This window comes from Polypterus senegalus, chromosome 4 (assembly GCF_016835505.1).
Source record: "Polypterus senegalus isolate Bchr_013 chromosome 4, ASM1683550v1, whole genome shotgun sequence".
NCBI lineage: Eukaryota > Metazoa > Chordata > Cladistia > Polypteriformes > Polypteridae > Polypterus > Polypterus senegalus.
Window position 1 is genome coordinate 214,880,632 of NC_053157.1, and position 21,144 is coordinate 214,901,775.

The following is a 21,144-nucleotide window of genomic DNA, read 5'->3' on the forward strand; positions in this document are numbered from 1 at the left end:
TGAAGAGGGGTGGTAACTGTAAGGAGCTGTCGTCATCTCCCTACTGTTGGGAATTTTTTTTTTACTTCAAATAATGAATCTAAATATGACCTTGTTACACTATCATTGTCGGTACTATCCTTTAATGAACAAACCTGTGTTAATAATCTAATGAGCTTATTAATATTCTAAATCTACCCATACTCAATACCAAAAAAATAAACTAATATTTTAACTCAATAATTTACATAACTTTACCATGGATTGCACCCATTACTAAGCCACATTTAATAAAACTTTAGCCACATGCTAAATCGCTGTGCTCTTTTTTGCCTTTATGGCTTATTTTCAAAAACACACAAGAATTCAATTGTTTAGTTTAACTGCATGAACTATTATTTACATATAAACATCCCACATCCTGTAGAAAATCATATATTCAGCAGACTTCAGTCCAGGAAAACTATTTATTTTTTTGTTTAACTAACAGTTCTTTCTATGAAAGCATAAAGGAAAAAAAAGCAATATTAAAATTCCCTGTAAAACCTAAGCCGGCAAAAAAAAACTAATAGTAAGAAGAGAAAATTCATGTAAATGGTATCGCACACAAATGTTGCAAGTCTGATATTTTCTTGTGATCACGGCATTACTCGGCCACTGACTCCTTCGCTTTATTGGTACATTTTGCCTGAAGAAGGGGCCTGAGTTGCCTCGAAAGCTTGCATATTGTAATCTTTTTAGTTAGCCAATAAAAGGTGTCATTTTGCTTGGCTTTTCTCTACATTCATAATGGCTAACACGGTAAAACACCCTATTACTTCTTGGAGCGTATGGAAATTGTTCATTCCCAGCAAAAGCAAACCAAAACCCAAAAACTGTTGTCCAATGTGGCAAGTGTCAAGGTGGCTGCAATAGTTGGAAAGCTGCAGCAACATCCCTCAGTGACGACGAGCTCCAATGCCCACCGCCATCTTCTTTGTTCAGCCTTTCGCTGAAGGCGAAAGTTAAGGTTAAGTTTATCATGAAATCCAAGAGTTGTGACAGGTTGTATGCTGGTTGAACATGCAAGTAAGAACTTGCAGTTTTGTTAGCACTGGATCAAGTGTTTTTTTTTTTGTTTAACATTTCCTTTTGCATATGAAAGTCCCAGTAACATAAAACTATAATTTATTCATATGCATAGACAGACAAATTGTGTGTGTATTTTAAATAAATGCTTTCTTTTAGGGTGTTAGGAAAAAAAAAAACAGCAGAAGGAAATACTGAATGATGCTGAGTTGTTTTTGTTTAGTTTATGCACACTGAATGTTAAACTTATTTTTAAAGAATCCACATATATAATTCTATATTAAGGTAGATGTAAAAATTTTAAATGTATTTTTGCAGGGATTGATAGCAGGTACAATGAAGGCTGCAGTGAACTGGCAAACTACCTGCTTTTTGGACTATACAGTGAGAAGTCCATTGATCTGGAGAGATGTGAGTTCCCTGAGGAGGTCCTGGATGGTAAGGGCATTTAGTATTTTTATTGGGTCACATAATTATACATAATTTGTAAAGAAACACAATCCCTTCAACCTGGAGACAAGGCTGAGGTTTCTGAAATGACATTTTGTGCAATGTTCTTCTACAGGGTTAATTTTTTAAACTTCTGTTGTGCTTTGTCATGTATAAATTAACTTAATATGAAAGCTTATCAATTTATGAGGTCATTATTGTCATGTGTACATAGTTATTGTTATCTAGTAACGGCCCACTGCAGTGAATACACTTGACTTGAGCATTCCTAGTTTTCATACTCTTTCTCTGTACGTTTATCATTTGTTTACTCAGAGGCTGATGTGCTTGCTGAGCAGCTCTTCTTTTCTCCACCCTTGCGACCCTCTTCTTCTCTTCTTTCTTCTGCATATTTTTGCATTAAAACTGATTAAGTCAGTGTTTTGTCTTGCCCTACTGTCCCCTTTTGTATTATTACTATGTATCTTTTGTCTGAATGCCTCAAATCTCACAGATGTACCACTGTTTATAAAGTATTGTACCGTATAACTTCTCCCCACCTTCCCTTCAACAACTATAACCTCGGGCAATTGGGTGTAGCAAAAGACAAGCAGGAGTTAAGTTACAATTTAAAGAATGTATTATTGATAATATTCATAAATGATAACAATATGCAAAGTACATTTGAATATTGGCAACCATACAACCTGATGAATGGTGATGTGTAGTTTCAGGCGGCACACATCCTTGTTAGTTACTTAAAATGTCTCTAATAAAGGCATCATTTTGTAGATGGCTTTCTTCAGAACAGGCCGCATGCCTCTCTCAATATGGCTGCCGAGCTGCGCTCTTCATTGTGTTGTCCTTTTCAGTTCATGGTGTGTGAGATGGTCTTTAATCAGTTTGGTGAGAGAGAGCGAGGGGTAAAGCAAGCAAATTTATAGGTTTTCTGTCCAACCCTTACAACCAATAGGGTGTCATGGTACTTAAAGGCTTTTGATACAAGCCAGTTCCAAACAGCCATACTTCCGACCAATGGGGGGGACAAAATACCTTCACACATGCCCTCCAAACCATGTGTTTAGGCTTGGCAGTTAGACTACCTGGCTTTCCTGTGGGGTTGACTGAGAGACTCCAGCAGAGAAATATTGGTCAAACTTGTTTGAGGCGCTTCCCCCAACCTTGTCATAAAATTTACTTTCCTGACTTAGTCTTAGGGAGTTAAACATGAACGCCTCTCACTAATGTAACACTAATATTACATTTCTTTGCCTAAGTTACAAATAAGTTGCAATTACGTAGTATGTTTTCCTTAATTTTTCACTTGCTGCTGGCTTAAGAATGATTTAAGATATGAAGAGGTAGGGGAAGTGACAGCAAAGGTGGTAAGAATGAGATTGACACCCATACGCATGTGCCACACGGCCTCCCTGCTGGCCGCTGCCAAGAGTTGATTCTACAATAAAATAAAAAGAGGAATAATCTTGGAGGTCAATCATCACTCCAAAAGTGGATAGTAATAATATATGTGTACCAAATGTCAAGTCAATAGGTCAAACAGTTTGTGAGCTACAGGTGATTTAAAATCCAGGACAGACAACTGACAGCCACGGTGGTGTATTATATAAGAAGATTGTCTATTTAAAATACTAAGCTATTAATAATTGTACGTATACTTATTTCAGGCTTCCTATATTAACTGTAATAGGGAATGCTTTCACTCTATAATAGGTTGGGGCAGACGGCCGGCTGCTCAACCCGGCTGGGATGCCCAAAGAGAAGAAGGATTGGAGAAGGCAGCTACAATGAGACACTGTCTCTCCCAAGACACCAGATGGTGAGTTCCCTGCAGCATAGCAGTGCCCCGGATTTCCCGCAGGGCATCATGGAATTTGTAGTTCAGCAGCACAGCCCTGCTGGGTACCGTGGGTGCTGCCAGGAGATGCTGCAGGAAGATCTGGGGATTTGTATTTCTCATATAGCTTGGAAGTACTCCCAGGTCATGGGGTCGGAAGCCCCAAAATACTTCTAGGTTGAAGAATACCTCAAGTCTTCCATTTGACCCGGAAGTGCTGGCAAGTCACAGGGACAGAAGAATAGAAGTACTTCTGGGTCAAGGACTATATAAAGGACTACTGAGGACCCAGCAAGAAAGCCAGAGTTGGGAGGTAGAAGACAGCTTGCTGGGAGGTGTGGAGGGGAGAATGGCATTGATTTATTGTTTATTTATTGTGTTTATGGTGACTGTGGTGCTTGAAAGGCACTGTGAAGAAGGAAAAGAATAAAAAGGAACATCTTTATGCTTTTATCCTGTGTCTGCGTATCTGTCTGTTGGATTTAACGGGGTGACGGGTATTTAAATAATTATCCATTCTTGAATCGGGTGCCAATTAATTGTTGGTGACACACACCTACAGATAATTTGGAGGAACATATTAACTTAACATGTATTTCTTTGGCATGTGAGTGAAAAGCAGAGTATATGGAATAAATGTCATGTAGACTGTGTCCTGGCTAGCATTTGGAGCATTTGGAGTAGCCCAGCAGTAGCACTAAACCTCTACACTACTGTGATTCCACATAGTAAAAAGTTGTGTTTGAATTTACATTTTTTTTTTCATTTTAGCCTAGGAGAATATATGTCTGCTTTTCATCATATCTAAAATATTATTCAGCTAATGGACATGAACTAATTGTTACTGCTTTTCTTTTTGTGTGTTGACTAATGATACAGGCATTTAGGAAACTTAATTCTCATGTATCAGTAGCTCAATAAAAATGGCTTTTTAAAATGTTTCCTTTATTCGATAAACAAAATATTGAAGCAAAAAATGTCTCAATCAGATACGAATAGCATAATGCATACAAATAATATGATTCAAAATCAAACCAAATCAACATTCAAACCCCACCCCCCACCAACTCCAAAAAAATAAGAGCAACATTAGTAGAGAGCTGCATCTAGCACAGTTCTTTATCCACCTTAATTTAAGATTAAGTGTTTGTGTGCTTGCTGTGTCTCTGTCATTTAAACAGATGGCTCGCCGCAAATATTGACAATGATATTATTAATCCCATACAAAATGACATACAGACATTTGTTGGTACTGTTACAACTCACTGGAAAAAGTGCTAAATGTCTCCTGAAGAGATATCTAAGTGAAAAGCAGCTGTTCCATGTATATCTGTATATCTGCATGCCTTTGATATGTCATTGAGTAAAACAAAGCAAATGTGAAAAGAGATAAGTATTGCTTAGATAGATACTTTGTTAATCCCAAGGGGAAATTTACATACTCCAGCAGCAGCATACTGATAAAGAACAATATTAAATTAAAGAGTGATAACAATGAAGGTATAACAGACAGACAATAATTTTGTATAATATTGACGTTTACCCCGGGTGGGATTAAAGAGTCCCATTGTGTGGGGGAGGAACGATTTCCTCAGTCTGTCAGTGGAGCAGGACAGTGACAGCAGTCTGTTGCTGAAGCTGCTCCTCTGTCTGGAGATGATACTGTTCAGTGCATGCAGTGGATTTTCCATTATTGACAGGAGCCTGTTCAGTGCCTGTCGCTCTGCCACAGATGTCAAACTGCCCAGCTCCATGCCTACAATAGAGCCTGCCTTCCTCACCAGTTTGTCCAGGCGTGAGGCATCCCTCGCCACAACCGTCTGATCAGAATCTTAATGCAGATGTTGAAGGACGCCAGCTTTCTAAGGAAGTATAGTCGACTCTGTCCTTTCTTACACAGAGCATCAGTATTGGCAGTCCAGTTCAATTTATCATCCAGATGCACTCCCAGGTATTTATAGGTCTGCACCCTCTGCACATAGTCAACTCTGATGATCATGGGTTCCATGAGGTGCCTAGGCCTCCTAAAATCCACCACCAGCTCCTTGGTTTTGCTGGTGTTCAGTTGCAGATGGTTTGAGTCGCACCATTTAACAAAGTCCTTGATTGGTTTCCTATACTCCTCCTCCTGTCCACTCCTGATGCAGCCCATGATAGCAGTGTTGTCTGCAAACTTTTGCACGTGGCAGGACTCCGATTTGTATTGGAAGTCCGATGTATATAGGCTGAACAGGACTGGAGAAAGTACAGTCCCCTGCGGCGCACCTGTTATTCTTATGCTTATTCTACAGATACTCTAAAGTGGTCATAAATAACATTATATCATAAATAATTGGATTACTATCATTTTTAAAACTAGATGTTTTCCTTAATTAGTATCACAAATGTTGAAAGGTACAGAAGTCTCACTGAGAACTGCAGGAATCACCTGTTTGCAGTGATTGCCACTTATAGTTGTGCAACAAAATATTAGGTTATAGGTCCCATCATTTTTGTTCATGCCATTTTCATTTGTGTTACTGTATTTGACATACTCTATTGAGTCAAAACACTAAAGCAAAAACAATGAGGCAATTGTGGGTCCTTGTCTGTTGAGGGGTACCAACAAAATTGGTATAACAGAGACACAGAATTGCGTGGTGCACTGCTAACGTTGATGCTGAGGTCTGCATTGATTGCTTAGATTTCATTCAAAGGGTAGCACAGCTAGTATTTGATAAAGCAGTTAATGGCGGGCGCAGCATGCTTATTGTAAAATTGATAATTCTTGACACATTTTGGGAGAAATTTCAGAACATCTTTTCAGAGAATTAGAATTTTGCAAACCATGAAGTGCATTGAGAAAATATTAATATCTGTTCACTTTTTACACATTTTATTATGTTACAGCCTTATGCTAAAATCAATTTAAATTAATTTGTTCATTCTTCAAACAACACTCGGTGCCTCCGAATAACAAAGTGAAATCAGGATTTTTGGAAATTTTGCAAATGTATTAAAAATAAAAAAAAAACTGAAATATCACATGGACACAAGTATTTTGACTCTTTTGCTATGACACTTGAAATATGGCTGAAGTGCATCCCATTCATCTCATCTCATTGATCATCACTGAGATGTTTCTGCACCTTGCTTGTAGTTCACTTGTGGTGAATTCAGTTCACACATATCTGTCAGAACAAGATCCCATGGTTGAAAATGTGCATCAGAGCAAAAACCAAGCCTTGGCATTGAAGGAATTGCCTGCAGAGCTAGAAACAGGATTGTGTTAAGGCACAGTTCTGGAAAAGGCTACTAAAAACATGTTGTTGAGAGTTTCTGAGAACAGTTTCCTTCATAATTCTTAAATGGAGGAAGTTTGGAACAACTATGAGTCTTCCTTGACCAGGATGCCCAGCCAAATGGAGTAATTGTGGGAGAAGGGCCATGGTAAGACCAAGAACTCTGATCACTCTGGTTGAGCACCAGAGAACCTGTATGGAGATGGGGAATCTTCTAGAAAGAGAACCACTACTGAAACTCTCCACTTATCTGGGCTTTATGGCAGCACATGAAAGCTTGCTTAATGTTTTAAAAAATACATCTAAAGGATTCGCGGACTGTGGTGGATATTGAACAAATAGGAATTTTATTTTATGTATGGAAATTAAAGCTTTATTTACATTTGGAAGCTAGAGCTTGTATTATATATAAATTTGTTTTTTGGTATACATTGCATGATGTTTGTGTATTTTACTAGCCCAGTTATTAATAGAAACCTTGTTTCTAAAATGCCACATAAACCCTTATTCCAGTTAAAGAAACTGGTTTATTGGTCTCTAAGAAACCTGGGTTAGAAATAGTGCTTTCTCTGTGAGTAACCTGGTATTTTGGCAATGTAACCCTTAGACTGGTTACATTTAGGGATTTTGTTGTCTGCGGTTCCTCTCTGTTTGCCTGCGCATCTGTGAGCTTCACACACATTATACACATCCACAAGATAAAATTCCCTAGGCAAATGCTTGGGCAATTGCATTATTCCTTCTCCTGTGTGTGTATGTGTGTGTTTTGCACAGTTTAAATACCGTATGTAGAAGTGTTTTTGCCCAAGGAGGAATCCAGAGGCCGTAAATGGGTTACATATCTTATCCTGATTTTGCTTATGCATGTAAACACTGTTTGTAATGGTATATAGAGAATTTGGTAAAGTAATTTCTTGTTTATGGTTATTAGTATATTAACACAACCTTAATCAATTGATGCAACCTTAATCAACTATATATGTAATTCTGTGGCCATAATTTAATTAGGCTTCCTATTTCAAATATGTTGGTTATTGACAACGAATCAAAGAGTTCAGTTCATGTACTATATTGTTTATCGCGAGCCCTGAGGTTTCAAAATTCAAGGCAGACCATAACTTAGCACACACTGATTTTGTTGTCTTATAACCTATGTCGCATAATCTGTATATCTGAAATCCATTTGTATGGTCAAAATGTGTTCAGTTTTTTCTAAAATAGTTAACAGTTACATTTTGAAAGATTCTCATTAAATATCTACAAGGAAGATGTCATTCCCCCAGTGTTGTGCACAGAATATAAGACGAGTTTCTTCACAAGTGAATGTAAGGGAGAGACAGATCTTCAGTTCTCATGCAATAAGCCCAATCTGTGTTGATTTTTCACTTTTTAAAATTTTTTTTAAATTTATTTATTGACATGATAAGGTTGTGAGCTGTTCACTTAATTTGTTCTACTTGGTTTTGTACTTCACATTATTATTGTTCTCTCTGAAGTAGAGGTGCCTCATATATTGCTGTGGGTATCTCAGTAGGGGAGGCACTGTATAAGTCCTATTCACACTCATTTGTAGCACATTTCAGGTAATTACTGTAACACTGACTGCAGTTACTGTATGTACTGAGCATTTAGATGATTTATAATTCTGTAGCAGTAATATTGTGTGAATGTTGTATAAAAATAAAAAATATGTTGTCTAGAAAAAGCCTTGCACTATCTTATTATAAAGTGTACTTTTACTTTTGGTACTTGAGAACTTTTAAAAGAACCTACTTTCTAATTTTACTCAAGTATTTCTTACTTTGATTAAAGTAAAAATTTGTCAGTGTACTTTTACTTAAGTATCATTTCTGAGTACTTTTTACAACTCTGAACATCCCCCACCCACTGAAAGCAATCCATAGAAACCTTTCCTCCTTGTATTCATTTTTTAATAGATTTATGAAACTGTATAGATTATTTTGTTAAGGCTGAAGCTAATTTAAAATTAGATCAACATTTTATAAGGACATTATATTTTAGACAATGAATATGTCCACTAAAAGTGTCCATAGTTAACCTGTAACTGATTTGTGCCTGATATATAAATGCTAAGTATTCCTTAGCTGTAGTCAAGTATTGTTTTTTTCCCCATTTATTTTGCTTGCCAATGGGAAAATACTTTTATATAATTGCTGCAGTTTATTACAAATTTTGTATACTTATGCCTTTTATCTTATTCTTCTAGATGTAATTCTACTGATCAAAAGCGATAAAGTTCATTTATACTGCAACCCAGTGAACTACAGTTATCTTCTTCCCTATGTGAGCCACTGGCGTAATCTGTGCTTCCACTGTATGACAGAGGCAGAGGTATGTGTGTATTTTTGTGTGCTTAAAGCTTTGCTTATACCTCAGTAAGGCAGTAAGCCATAGTCGTGTAGTTAAGAATCTGCACAGTTGTAGATTCATCTTTCACTCCTATTCACTACATGTATATGGGGCTGCTCTGTAGCTGCTCTGTTGTGTCAGGTAAACAGTAAACCAAGAAAAAGCAATTGGTTGTCCTCTGCAGGATCAGGGTTACCACGCACCATGCTTGTTGCATTATGCTTAACATTTTAACACTGGACTTTGATCTGCTCTTCCTCGCATTCTCCTAATGTGTCTTCTCTAGGCTGTTAGTGCCTCAGCAGTGATTCTGAATCGCTGCTGTTCTTTTAATCTAAAGATGGGAGCTAAAGCAGGACAATTGCCCGTGCCATGGTTACATGGCTCTTTAGACTGTACCTGCCTTCTCTATACAGCAAAAAAGTACCTGTATTTTCCTTGTCTTTCGTGCAACTCTGTGACCTAAGTTTGACAATACCTGTATAAAAAAACAACACTTCTTAAACTGCAAAAATAATTTTATTTGGAAATGAAATGTTTGAATGGGCGGCACGGTGGCACAGTGCATAGCGCTACTGCCTCGCAGTTAGGAGACCCGGGTTAGTTTCCTGGGTCCAAACTGTGTGGAGTTTGCATGTTCTCCCCTTGTCTGTTTGGGTTTCCTCCGGATACTCCGGTTTCCTCCCACAGTCTAAAGACATGCATGGCCAAATATTTAACACCTTTTGACAACCGCCAATGCCTCTTAAACAACTTAGATTGACAGGTGGCGATTTCAGTAGTGGACACTTTGATGTTTATGAATGTTTAAACTCTCAAAAGCTGGATGTGATTTTATCGATGAAACTGGTTGTGTGCTTAAAATGCTTGACAGATGCCGAATGTCACTTCAATGCAACAAATCCTGCAAATACTGTCGTAATTGAAACAAACCATGAAACTGAAACCGATTAAAGAGTAAGCTCAGCACACAGCTTGGTCACGTTACAACCAGAGGGCCGAACTCGCAATGTGGTATACAAAGAGATCCTTAACAAATAATTATTGGCATATTTTCCCTCAGTTTAAAAAGGTTTAATTTTCTTCTTAATAAAAATTTTAATGCAGTAATTCGCCGCTGCGAAGCGCGGGTATTTTGCTATATATATAATCTGCTCAAAAAATTAAAGGAACACTTTGAAAACGCATCAGATCTCAATGGGAAAAAGAAATCCTCCTGGATATCTATACTGATATAGACTGGGTAATGTGTTAGGAACGAAAGGATGCCACATCGTTTGATGGAAATGAAAATGATCAACCTACAGAGCCCTGAATTCAAAGACGCCCCAAAAATTTGAGTGAATAAATTATGTGGCAGGCTAGTCCATTTTGCCAAAATTTAATTGCAGCAACTCAAATTGTACGCAGCACTTTGTATGGCCCCTGTGTTCTTGTATACATGCCTGACAACATCGGGGCATGCGTCTAATGAGATGACAGATGGTGTTGTTGGGGATCTCCTCCCAGATCTGGACCAGGGCATCACTGAGCTCCTGGACAGTCAGAGGTGCAACCTGGTGGCATTAGATGGACCAAAACATAATGTCCCAGAGGTGTTCTATTGGATTTAGGTCAGGAAAGTGTGGTGGCCAGTCAATGGTATCAATTCCTTCATCCTCCAGGAACTGCCTGCATACTCTCACCATATGAGGCCAGGAATTGTCGTGCACCAGGAGCCACTGTACCAGCATAGGGTCTGACAATGGGTCCAAGGATTTCATCCTGATACCTAATGGCAGACAAGGTGCCTTTGTCAAGCCTGTAGCGGTCTGTGTGACCCTCCATGGATATGCCTCCCCAGACAATCATTAACCCACCACCAAACTGCTCATGCTGAATGATGTTACAGGCAGCATAATGTTCTCCATGGCTTCTCCAGACCCTTTCACTTCTGTCACGTGCTCAGGGTGAACCTGCTCTCATCTGTAAAAAGCACAGGGCACCAGTGGTGCATCTTCCAATTCTGGTATTCTATGGCGAATGCCAATCGAGCTGCATACTGCTGGGAAGTGAGCTCAGGGCCCATTAGAGAACATGGGGCCCTTGGGTCACCCTCATGAAGTCTTTCTGGTTGTTTGGTCAGAGACATTCACACCAGTGGCCTGCTGGAGGTCATGTTGTAGGGCTCTGGCAGTGCTCATCATGTTCCTCCTTGCCCAAAGAGCAGATACTGGTCCTGCTGATGGGTTATGGACCTTCTATGGCCCTCTCCAGCTCTCCTAGAGTAACTGCTTGTCTCCTAGAATCTCCTCCATGCCCTTGAGACTGTGCAGGGAGACACAGCAAACCTTCTGGCAATGACACGTATTGATGTGCCATCCTGGAGAAGTTGGACTACCTGTGCAACCTCTGTAGGGTCCAGGTATCGCCTCATGCTACCAGTAGTGACACTGACTGTAGCCAAATGCAAAACTAGTGAAGAAACAGTCAGAAAAGATGAGGAGGGAAAAATGTCAGTGGCCTCCACCTGTTAAACCATTCCTTTTTCTTGGGGTCATCTCATTGTTGCCCCTCTAGTGCATCTGTTGTTAATTTCATTAACACCACAGCAGCTGAAACTGATTAACAACCCCCTCTGCTACTTAACTGACCAGATTAATATCCCATAAGTTTCATTGACTTTATGCTATACTCTGATTAAAAAGTGTTCCTTTAATTCTTTTGAGCAGTATCTATCTATCTATCTATCTATCTATCTATCTATCTATCTATCTATCTATCTATCTATCTATCTATCTATCTATCTATCTATCTATCTAAGATATAGAGATATGTATGTATATATATATATATATATATATATATATAATAGAGAGAGATATGAGAACAACACTCATATCAATGACAAAACAATTACATTAACAGTCATGTTACGTTATTTTTAAAATGTTTCCTTTTCTTTTTCATAACTTCTTTAACACACTACTTCTCCGCTGCGAAGCGCGGGAATTCTGCTAGTATATACATATATATATCTACATATATACTGTATATACACACATATATATATACCGTGGTGTGAAAAACTATTTGCTTTCTGATTTCTTATTCTTTTGCATGTTTGTCGCACAAAATGTTTCTGATCATTAAACTCATTTAACCATTAGTCATATATAACACAAGTAAACACAAAATGGAGTTTTTAAATGATGGTTTTTATTATTTAGATTTAAAAATCCAAACCTACATGGCCCTGTGTAGGTTTGGATTTTTTTTTTCTCCCAAAATTATAAAAACCATCATTTAAAAACTGCATTTTGTGTTTACTTGTGTTATATTTGACTAATGGTTAAATGTGTTTGATGATCAGAAACATTTTGTGTGACAAACATGCAAAAGAATAAGAAATCAGGAAGGGGGCAAATAGTTTTTCACACCACTGTATATAATATCTACATATATATATTAGGGGTGGGACTCAATTAAAAAAATTAATCTAATTAATTAGAGGCTGTGTAATAATTAATCTTGATTAATCGTATGCAATCACACATGAAAATTTGCCCCAAATCGCAAATTTTTTTTTAAATTTAAAAGGGTTTTTACTGTGCGACAGAATCAAATAATAAACATGGACATGAATATTGTAAACTCAAGCTAATTTAATTTCTGAAATAAAAAATGCTTTTAAACTGCATTTCAATTAAAAAAAGAAACAAAAATATCATCCCTGGCTAAAATTGGGCAGACTTAAAAATAAAGTGGTATTTTAAGTACTTTAACTACATTTTCAGAATGGTATTGTCTTTAAATAATAATAACAAAAATTTCAACATAAAGTGCATTTTGTCTTCTTAAAAAAAATAAGGCAGAAACATAAAAGGTAATTTGACCAGCTTCACCTTTAAACTCTGAGTAACCTTAGCCAAAATTATTTTGTACATTAGGCTAAAACAGTGTGATCATTGAACATTTTGTAATTAGATGTAATTAGAATTACTAACGGTCACGGAAGTCCAATGATCCCCAGTAAGAGCCACAAAGTCCGCTTTCTGTAATGCATCTAATTTTGCTTGCTTTTGAATGTGCACAAAACCACGCTTTTATCAAGGCTTCCGTTGGATAGTCTTTTGAAATGAAAATTTCCTCCGATCAGTCGTAGGAACACGCTTTATTCTGACTCTAACATTTTTGTAGTTCTGATGTGTGCATCAATGTAATCATGCATTGACAAAAGTTCCCCTTTGCTTGGAATTGAAATTGTGATTTAAATGCCTTATTTTTTTTAATGCGTTATGGAGTACATGCATCGAAGCTTCTCAGCTGTGCTTTTGCTAAGAAAAGGAAACATTTTAATAATAACGTAAACTGATTGTGATAGTTTTGTGACCGTTATGAGTGTTGCTGTCATCAAGGATTTGATTATAATTTCTTTCAATCAGGTTCGTATTTGTAGGATGTGTTGTGTTCAAGTTACATTCCGTGTTTGTCAATCGTTGTAAAGATAACAGGTTTCATTCATCGATTCGTTTCGTACTGCATCAAGAAACAGCTCGTCTTCCTCTTTATCTGAGACGTGACACACTGCATGCACGGGTTTTTTTTACACTGTCTTCCTTTAGCGGGACATTGACTTTTTCCACCGTGTGCTTTGTTTCCACAGTAGCTGCACTTATGAGTATGCTTGTATGTATCACACGCTTCATATTTTTTTGCTGCCTTCTCAATTGTGTAATTTGGTTTTTGTTCAACACTCTTTGGAACTGTTGCTTTTTGTCTGTGCACTGTGTCAGTTCACGTGTGCCGCTCGGTGTACATGCATTTCCATGGCTGTATTTAATGTTAGCTAAGACCCGGCACTTAAAAGTTTCTCTTGCAGTTTCGCTGAGTTTGTGTCAAACACCACCCTGACCATCTCATCTTCCTCTGCATAAGCACAGTCCTTCACCCGCGAATATTTAGCGGCATTGTTTCTATTGGATTGCCGCTGGCGGATGGCCTTATATGGGCAGGCACTAAATTCTGTGGGAGGCGTAACTCCGCCTCCCACGGCATCGAAGCAGAAGTCTATTATAGTATATGGACGAAAAAATAGGTTCCAGTTATGACCATTACGCGTAGAATTTCGAAATGAAACCTGCCCAGCTTTTGTAAGTAAGCTATAAGGAATGAGCCTGCCAAATCTCAGCCTTCTACCTACATGGGAAGTTGGAGAATAAGACGCTGCCACTGGCGTTTGTCATGCCTACGACGAATACAATATTTGTGAGATACAAGTTCAATAAGAAGACGCAGGGTATAAACGAGACTTTTGATCACTTTGTAACGGAGTTAAAATTTCTGGTGAAGGACTGTGCTTATGCAAATGAAGATGAGATGGTCAGGGATAGAATAGTGTTTGGCACAAACTCGGCAAAAGTGGGAGAGAAACTTTCAAGTGCCGGGTCTGAGCTAACATTAAATAAAGCCGTTGACATCGCAAGATCGCACGAGATAGCACAAGCACAGCTGAGAACCTTCGATGCATGTACTCCGAGCGGCTCACGTGAACTGACTGTGTATGCAGTACGCTTTGTAGACATATCAATAGGAAAGCAAGGTGTAAAGCTTAAGTTTAAATTACATTCATAGACACAATGCCGCTAAATATTCACAGGCATATCCACAACTTAATACCGGGAATACCTGTTAAACATCTTAGATTCACACGTACCGATTTGGGTAGTGATCCCTTCGATGAATGAAACCTGTTATCTTTACAACGGTTGACAACGAAGATGAGATGGTCAGGGATAGACTAGACAAACACAGAATGTAACTTGAACACAACACATCCTCCAAATACGAACCTGATTGAAACAAATAATAATAATCGAATCCTTTATGACAGCAACACTCATAACAGTGACAAAACAATTACATTGACAATCATGTTACGTTATTTTTAAAATGTTTCCTTTTCTTTTTCATAACTTCTTTAACACACTACTTCTCGGTATTTTGCTAGTCCACATTAAAAGAGAAACCTTGTCATTACTTTTTTTTTTTTTTTTGTTTTATAGAACCATAGTACACAGGTAAGGAATTGAGGCAAGCAAAAGTGAAACATACAGTTGGCCTGCTGATTACACTTTTAATCACCTTTTTGTTATTTCCTCTAATACTATAAGTATGCATGTATGGTACAATGACTACAACTATGACATCTATAGGGATGTAAACACTGTGGCCCAGCTACTAAAAATGTAGCTTGGATATACCAAGTACTATGAGTGGGAATGCAATGATAAGAGTATATCACTAGTTTCTTACACTGCTCTGGTTTCATTTTGGTCCACTCTTCTTCCAGTCTCCTCCACATTCTAGTAACTGTAGTGGGTTTTTTAACCATACTTTTGTTGCCAAGTATTTTTCAGGAATTCTCAATTGGTCTTTGATCTGGACTCTGCACTGGCCATTTCATTATTTTAATTTTGTTAACTTCATGGAACTGCCTTACCCATTTGCTGTGCGACAGGGGCCATTATCCTGCTTGAAATTTGCAGGCTGATTGGGAAATGCTTGCAGGAAAGGAACTCATGTGATAAACAATTTCATTCGCCCCTCCATGTAACTGTATAAGAGGCCCAACTCCTGCTGCAGAAAAACATCCCCCAAATCGTGATGCTTACTCCTCCAATTTCAGCTGACTTTTTATGCACCTTGGGTTCAGCGTTTACCTAGTTTTATGCATTTTATAATGGTCCCTAACAGACTCAAACTTGCTCTCGTCACTAAAGTGGGGGCTGGGTGGTCATGTGGCCTCAGAACCCCTGCAGATTTTGTTTGTTTTTTTCCTCCAGCCCTCTAGAGTTGTTTTTTTCTGACCTCCTGGCCATAGGACCTTACTTTATTCTTTGTTACTTAGTATTGCCTAATCTTATTTTTATATTTTTCTTTTTTCTTTCTTCATCGTGTAAAACACTTTGAGCTTCATAATTTTTATGAAAATGTGCTATATAAATATTTTATTTATTTATTTATTTATTTATTTATTTATTAATTTTATTACAATCAATACATAGCAATCAAGTTTTTACAAAAAAAAAAAGAATTATGCTAAGAACAGATCGATCCCCACCCTTGAGAGAGAGAGCAAGCCAAACGGTGTAAAATTTAAGGCTTTTAAAAATACCTAAATCAACAAATTCTCTGTGCTTTATAAAATCATTTCAAAATATTACTGATTAGATCCTGCCATGTTTTGAAAAAAGTCTGCACAGATCCTCTAACTGAGTATTTGATTTTTTCCAATTTTAAATAATATAACACATCAGTTTCCCACTGACTTAAAAGAGGAGAGTTTGGGTTCTTCCAGTTTATCAGAATAAGTCTGCGTGCCAACAGTGTAGTGAATGCAATCACAGTTTGTTTGTCTTTCTCCACTTTAAGACCCTCTGGAAGAACCCCAAACACAGCTGTTAATGGGTTAGGAGGGATTGTGAGTCCAAGACTGTCTGAGAGGTAATTAAAAATTTTTGTCCAGAATAATGTTAATTTGGAGCAGGCCCAGAACATGTGACCTAGTGAGGCTGGGGCTTGGTTGCAACGCTCGCAGGTTGGATCATGCCCTGGAAACATTTTGAGAGTTTTAGTCGAGACAGATGTGCTCGATATATAATTTTGAGTTGTATAATTGTATGCTTTGCGCATATGGAGCTTGAGTGAATTCTCTGCATTGCTACTTTCCACTCCTTTTCTGATATATTAATTGAGAGGTCATTTTCCCAGTGTCCTCTTGGATCTTTGAAAGGAAGGGATTGTAAAAGGATTTTATATATTGTAGAGATGGAGTCTAACTCCTTGAAATTGAGCAATAATTTTTCCAGCGTGGATGAGGGTGCAAGATGAGGAAAATCTGGAAGGTTCTGTTTAACAAAGTTCCTGATTTGAAGATAGTGAAAGAAATTTGTAGCTGGAATGTTAAATTTGGAACGTAATTGTTCATAGGATGCAAAGACGTTGTCTATATAAAGATCTCTAAGCAAGTTAATTCCAAATTTTTCCAGATATTAAAACTGCATATGTTTGTGAGGGTTGAAAGAGGTGGTTCTTTTGCAGGGTGCCACAGAAAGAAGCTTCTCCGTCTTAAAATGCTTTCTACATTGGTTCCAGATTCTAAGTGAGTGGAGCACAATTGGGTTATTAGTGTATTGCCGATAACGTGTGTTTATTGGAGCACAAAGCAAGGAATACAAAGAAGTACTGCAGGATTTTACTTCTATTGCGGTCCATGCCTGTGTATGTTCTTCTATTTGTGTCCAGGTTCTTATCGACTGTATATTTGCGCCCAGTAATAAAACTGGAAGTTAGGTAGAGCCATGCCGCCTTCTGCCTTTTGTCTTTGTAGGGTCGCTCTTTTGATGCGTGGATGTTTAGAATTCCAAATAAATGAGGTTATTGTTGAATCTAATTGCTTAAAGAACGATTTATTAATGTATATTGGTATGTTTTGAAATAAAAAAAGGAGCTTAGGAAGAATATTCATCTTAACAGTGTTAATTCTTCCAGCTAGTGTGAGATGAAGGGTTGACCATCTATGCAAGTCTTGTTTAATTTTTTCCATACAGACACGAAATTTTGTTGATAAAGAGCTTTATGTTTACTTGTGATGTTTACCCGAGGTATTTAAACTGTTCTGCAATGATAAAAGGAAGGGTGTCTAATCTAATATTATATGCTTGCGAATTCACCGGAAAGAGTACACTTTTATTCAGATTAATTCTGAGACCAGAGAGCTTTTGAAATTCTGTGAGTGCTGCTAAGACTGCAGGCACAGAATTTTCTGGGTCCGATATATACAGTACCATGTCATCTGCATATAATGAGATTTTCTGTTCCAGTCCTTCTCTGCTAATCCCCTTTATCTGATCAGTATTTCGACAATGTATTGCCAGTGGTTCAATGGCAATTGCAAACAGCAGTGGTGACAAAGGGCATCCTTGTCTTGTGCCACGTTCTAGTTTAAAGTAGTCTGAGCAAATGTTATTGATGCAAACTGAAGCTTCTGGGTTAGTATACAGTAATTTAATCCATGCACAAATGTTCGGGCCAAACCCAAACTTCTCCAAAATAGTAAAAAGGTATTTCCATTCAATCATGTCGAATGCTTTTTCTGCATCCAATGATAATAATATTTCTGGGGTGTTTGATTTAGTTGGTGAGTATATTACATTAAACAGGCGTCGAAGATTTGAAGATAAGTGTCGGCCCCTAATAAATCCAGTTTGGTCTTGTGATATTATTGAGGGGAGCACTTTCTCCATCCTTCTAGCTATGATTTTAGAGAGTATTTTAACGTCGTTATTCAGAAGTGAAATTGGTCTGTATGATGCACATTGTAATAAGTCCTTATTTTGTTTTGGAAAGACAGTGATTAGTGCTTGGCGAAAGGTTTGTGGAAGAGATTGGTTATCTCTGGCTTCTGTAAATGTTGCTAATAGGAGGGGAGCTAGCTGAGCGGAGAATGTGCTATATAAATAAATGTTGTTGTTGTTGTAGTAAAGTACTCTGGACAATTCCCCTCTGTCCACACAATGTGCTTATCAGTAAAGGTTAGTCTAGCCTTGTGACTCTTTATGCTAATGAGAGGCTTGGTTACTGTAGAGTGATCTGTTAGTCCAAATTATCTTAAAAGACAAGACGCAGTATTCTGAGAGAGAAGCTTACCCTGTTCAGCGCTGAACTCGGGCAGTTCCAGATGTAGTGTTGAACCGATTCCCATTTGAGCCTCCACATTATCCTGTCGTCTTGTGCATTTGTCTTATGTGGATGAACAGCATTTTTGCGGGACTTGAATGAATTAGTGTCATTATAAAGCTGCAATATTCTAGAAATCACAAACTTGGAAAGCCATGCTTCTCATGTATTTGCTGAAAGGGTTAGACTTTTGGCCTTCATCTGGAAAACCTTTTTTTCGCAGGCTTTCAGTCACCTTAGAGCGGCTTACCAAAGTACTTGCAAAGTAATTGGGAGTGCAGCCAGATAAATTGGGAATTAAGGAAATTAGCATCAGGTGCCAGATTAAAACCAATAAATGGAAGGTATCTGAGAGTGTTCTCTAATGTTCAGAGTTCTTCAAAATTCTCATTTAAGTTTTTAATTTTGTGCTTCAGAATATATTTAAATTATGAAATATGCTTAGAAAAACCTCACATGAAACTTTGAGAAGCACCGGTACAATGTAAGAATACTTATGGGAGCACTAAGAAACATTACCTGTACCCCTCAGTAAACTACCTAGGGAGAATGTGCAACAGTTAGTTTGCAGTTAGATCAGTTGAACCCATGACTCTGAAACTGTAAGATTGCATTCTGCAATGATTCAAATTTATTCCAATAGCAGTTCTTACAAATCAAGCTATGAATCAAGTCATTTGTCAAACACTTCATTCTCAATAGATTCAAAACTGTGATCAGAGTCTAACTCAAAATTTTTGCACAAGTGTGATGTGTAATATGAATGGGCAGTTGTAGGCAATTGTACAGGATTAGAATGGGATGAAACTAATCTATCTAATGGTGTTGAACCGTTCACGGTAAGTGGCTTGAAGTAGGTGAGATCTTTGTTAAAAGCAGATTCACTAAGTTGTGATGTGCTGTTTGTATTGGTACTTGTGCAAATCATATATTTTAATAATCAAAGAGAGCAGACCGCATAAAAGCATATGGTTTTAACTCAAAGAAAACACACTTGGGGATCAAAAAAAAAAATACCATTATCACTTTTGATTGTCTTCTTGGCTTGCCGCAATGTTCACAAACAACTTTGAAATATGATTGTGCCTTACAGAGAGAGACCTTGTGCATAAGTGGTAAACCTGCTTCTCAAAAGATATGGTGTGAACATACCTAAAACAGTGTTTCACAGGTTTCTCCTCTAATTATGTGTTTTGCTGTCCTTATGCTTGTATAAATTTCCTTTATTTGTTTTGCCTAACTTTTCTAAAACAATTATTTTTGTTTTGCTTTTTATATTTTATTTTTATTCCATTTTGTGCATTTTCTCTTACAATTTATGAAGGCATATTGAACACATTGGAGTGCTCTGATGGCATCTTCTTTCTTTCACCCAGTGATGACCTATTGTTCTCCATTCCAAGCTGAAGTGTGATGATCAGTCAGTCATATTTTGAGCACAGTTCCGCAGCTACTTCAGCCTGTCCAGTGGGAGTGGGAGAGAAAGTGAGCATTCCGGATGGCCACTTGGGTGGATGTTTAATAGAATATTTTTAAAGTATTGTCTCAGTCCTCTGGTAATAGATAAACAGTGACTTCCCCAAATCTTTATGTAGACATTTTTTTTTCTTCCCCATTTCTTTTTAGCAGCGCTATTAGTTAGCACGCAGAAAATTTCTGTCCTTGGTTTGTAGATGGTAGTTTAATTCTTACTAGAGTTTGAGCATTTGACTTTCTTTGTAATTAAAAAGCTGAGCTAATTTTTTTTGTCTTTGTTGGTCTGTTCAGTATGAAGATGAAGAAGCAGCTGAAGAGTTCAAAATTTCAAGCTTTGTGGACATGGTTCAAGACTGCAGCCGAATTGGGGTACCATATAGCTCCCAGGGTAAGGGGATAATCAAGAACTATGGACATTGTTGTATCTCTTAAGTTACATTTGAAAGAGGGTCTGCTTTTAAAACTATACAAGTCATGTCCTAATTAACTCTGTTTACAGTCATTTAATTGAAATAATGTAACTTGGTACGGGCCAAAGTTAATTGCCTAGGTTGTATTAGCTAAAGGTTTCTGCTGTGCAAATGTTATTGTATTCATTGGGTTTATATACTGTCATTTGTCATTAATCTAATTCACTCTTGCAGGGCACTTTCAAAAATTTGACATGTTTGTAGTGGAAAAATGGCCAATCATTCAAGCTTTTGCCCTTGATGGAATTGGAGGAGGTGGCTTTTTCACCATGAAACACAAGGTACACTCAAATGCTTTCCACTTAATTTTTGCCAGTTTCTGTGATACTTAAAAATATCTGCATGATAATAGGATTTCAAGCAATGAGAACAATTCACTATTTGAACTCTGTTGCTTTCTCATATTCCTTGAAGGATAAGTTAAGGCTGTAATATTTGGCAAATGCAGAAAGAAGAAAAGTTTACGAATCAAAATACTTTTTTTTTTCCTTTCATT

At 37.6% G+C, this 21,144-nt stretch overlaps 1 protein-coding gene across 1 annotated transcript in view; it reads left to right on the forward strand.

Moving 5' to 3' along the window:
• dnaaf9 (dynein axonemal assembly factor 9) overlaps positions 1-21,144 on the forward strand; it is a 179,419-nt gene that overhangs the window by 23,434 nt on the left and 134,841 nt on the right. Inside the window, exons 3-6 of the mRNA XM_039751936.1 lie at positions 1,366-1,485; positions 8,840-8,964; positions 20,470-20,566; positions 20,823-20,929. Coding sequence (XP_039607870.1) covers positions 1,366-1,485; positions 8,840-8,964; positions 20,470-20,566; positions 20,823-20,929 — 449 coding nt within the window. The remainder of the gene's footprint in view (positions 1-1,365; positions 1,486-8,839; positions 8,965-20,469; positions 20,567-20,822; positions 20,930-21,144) is intronic.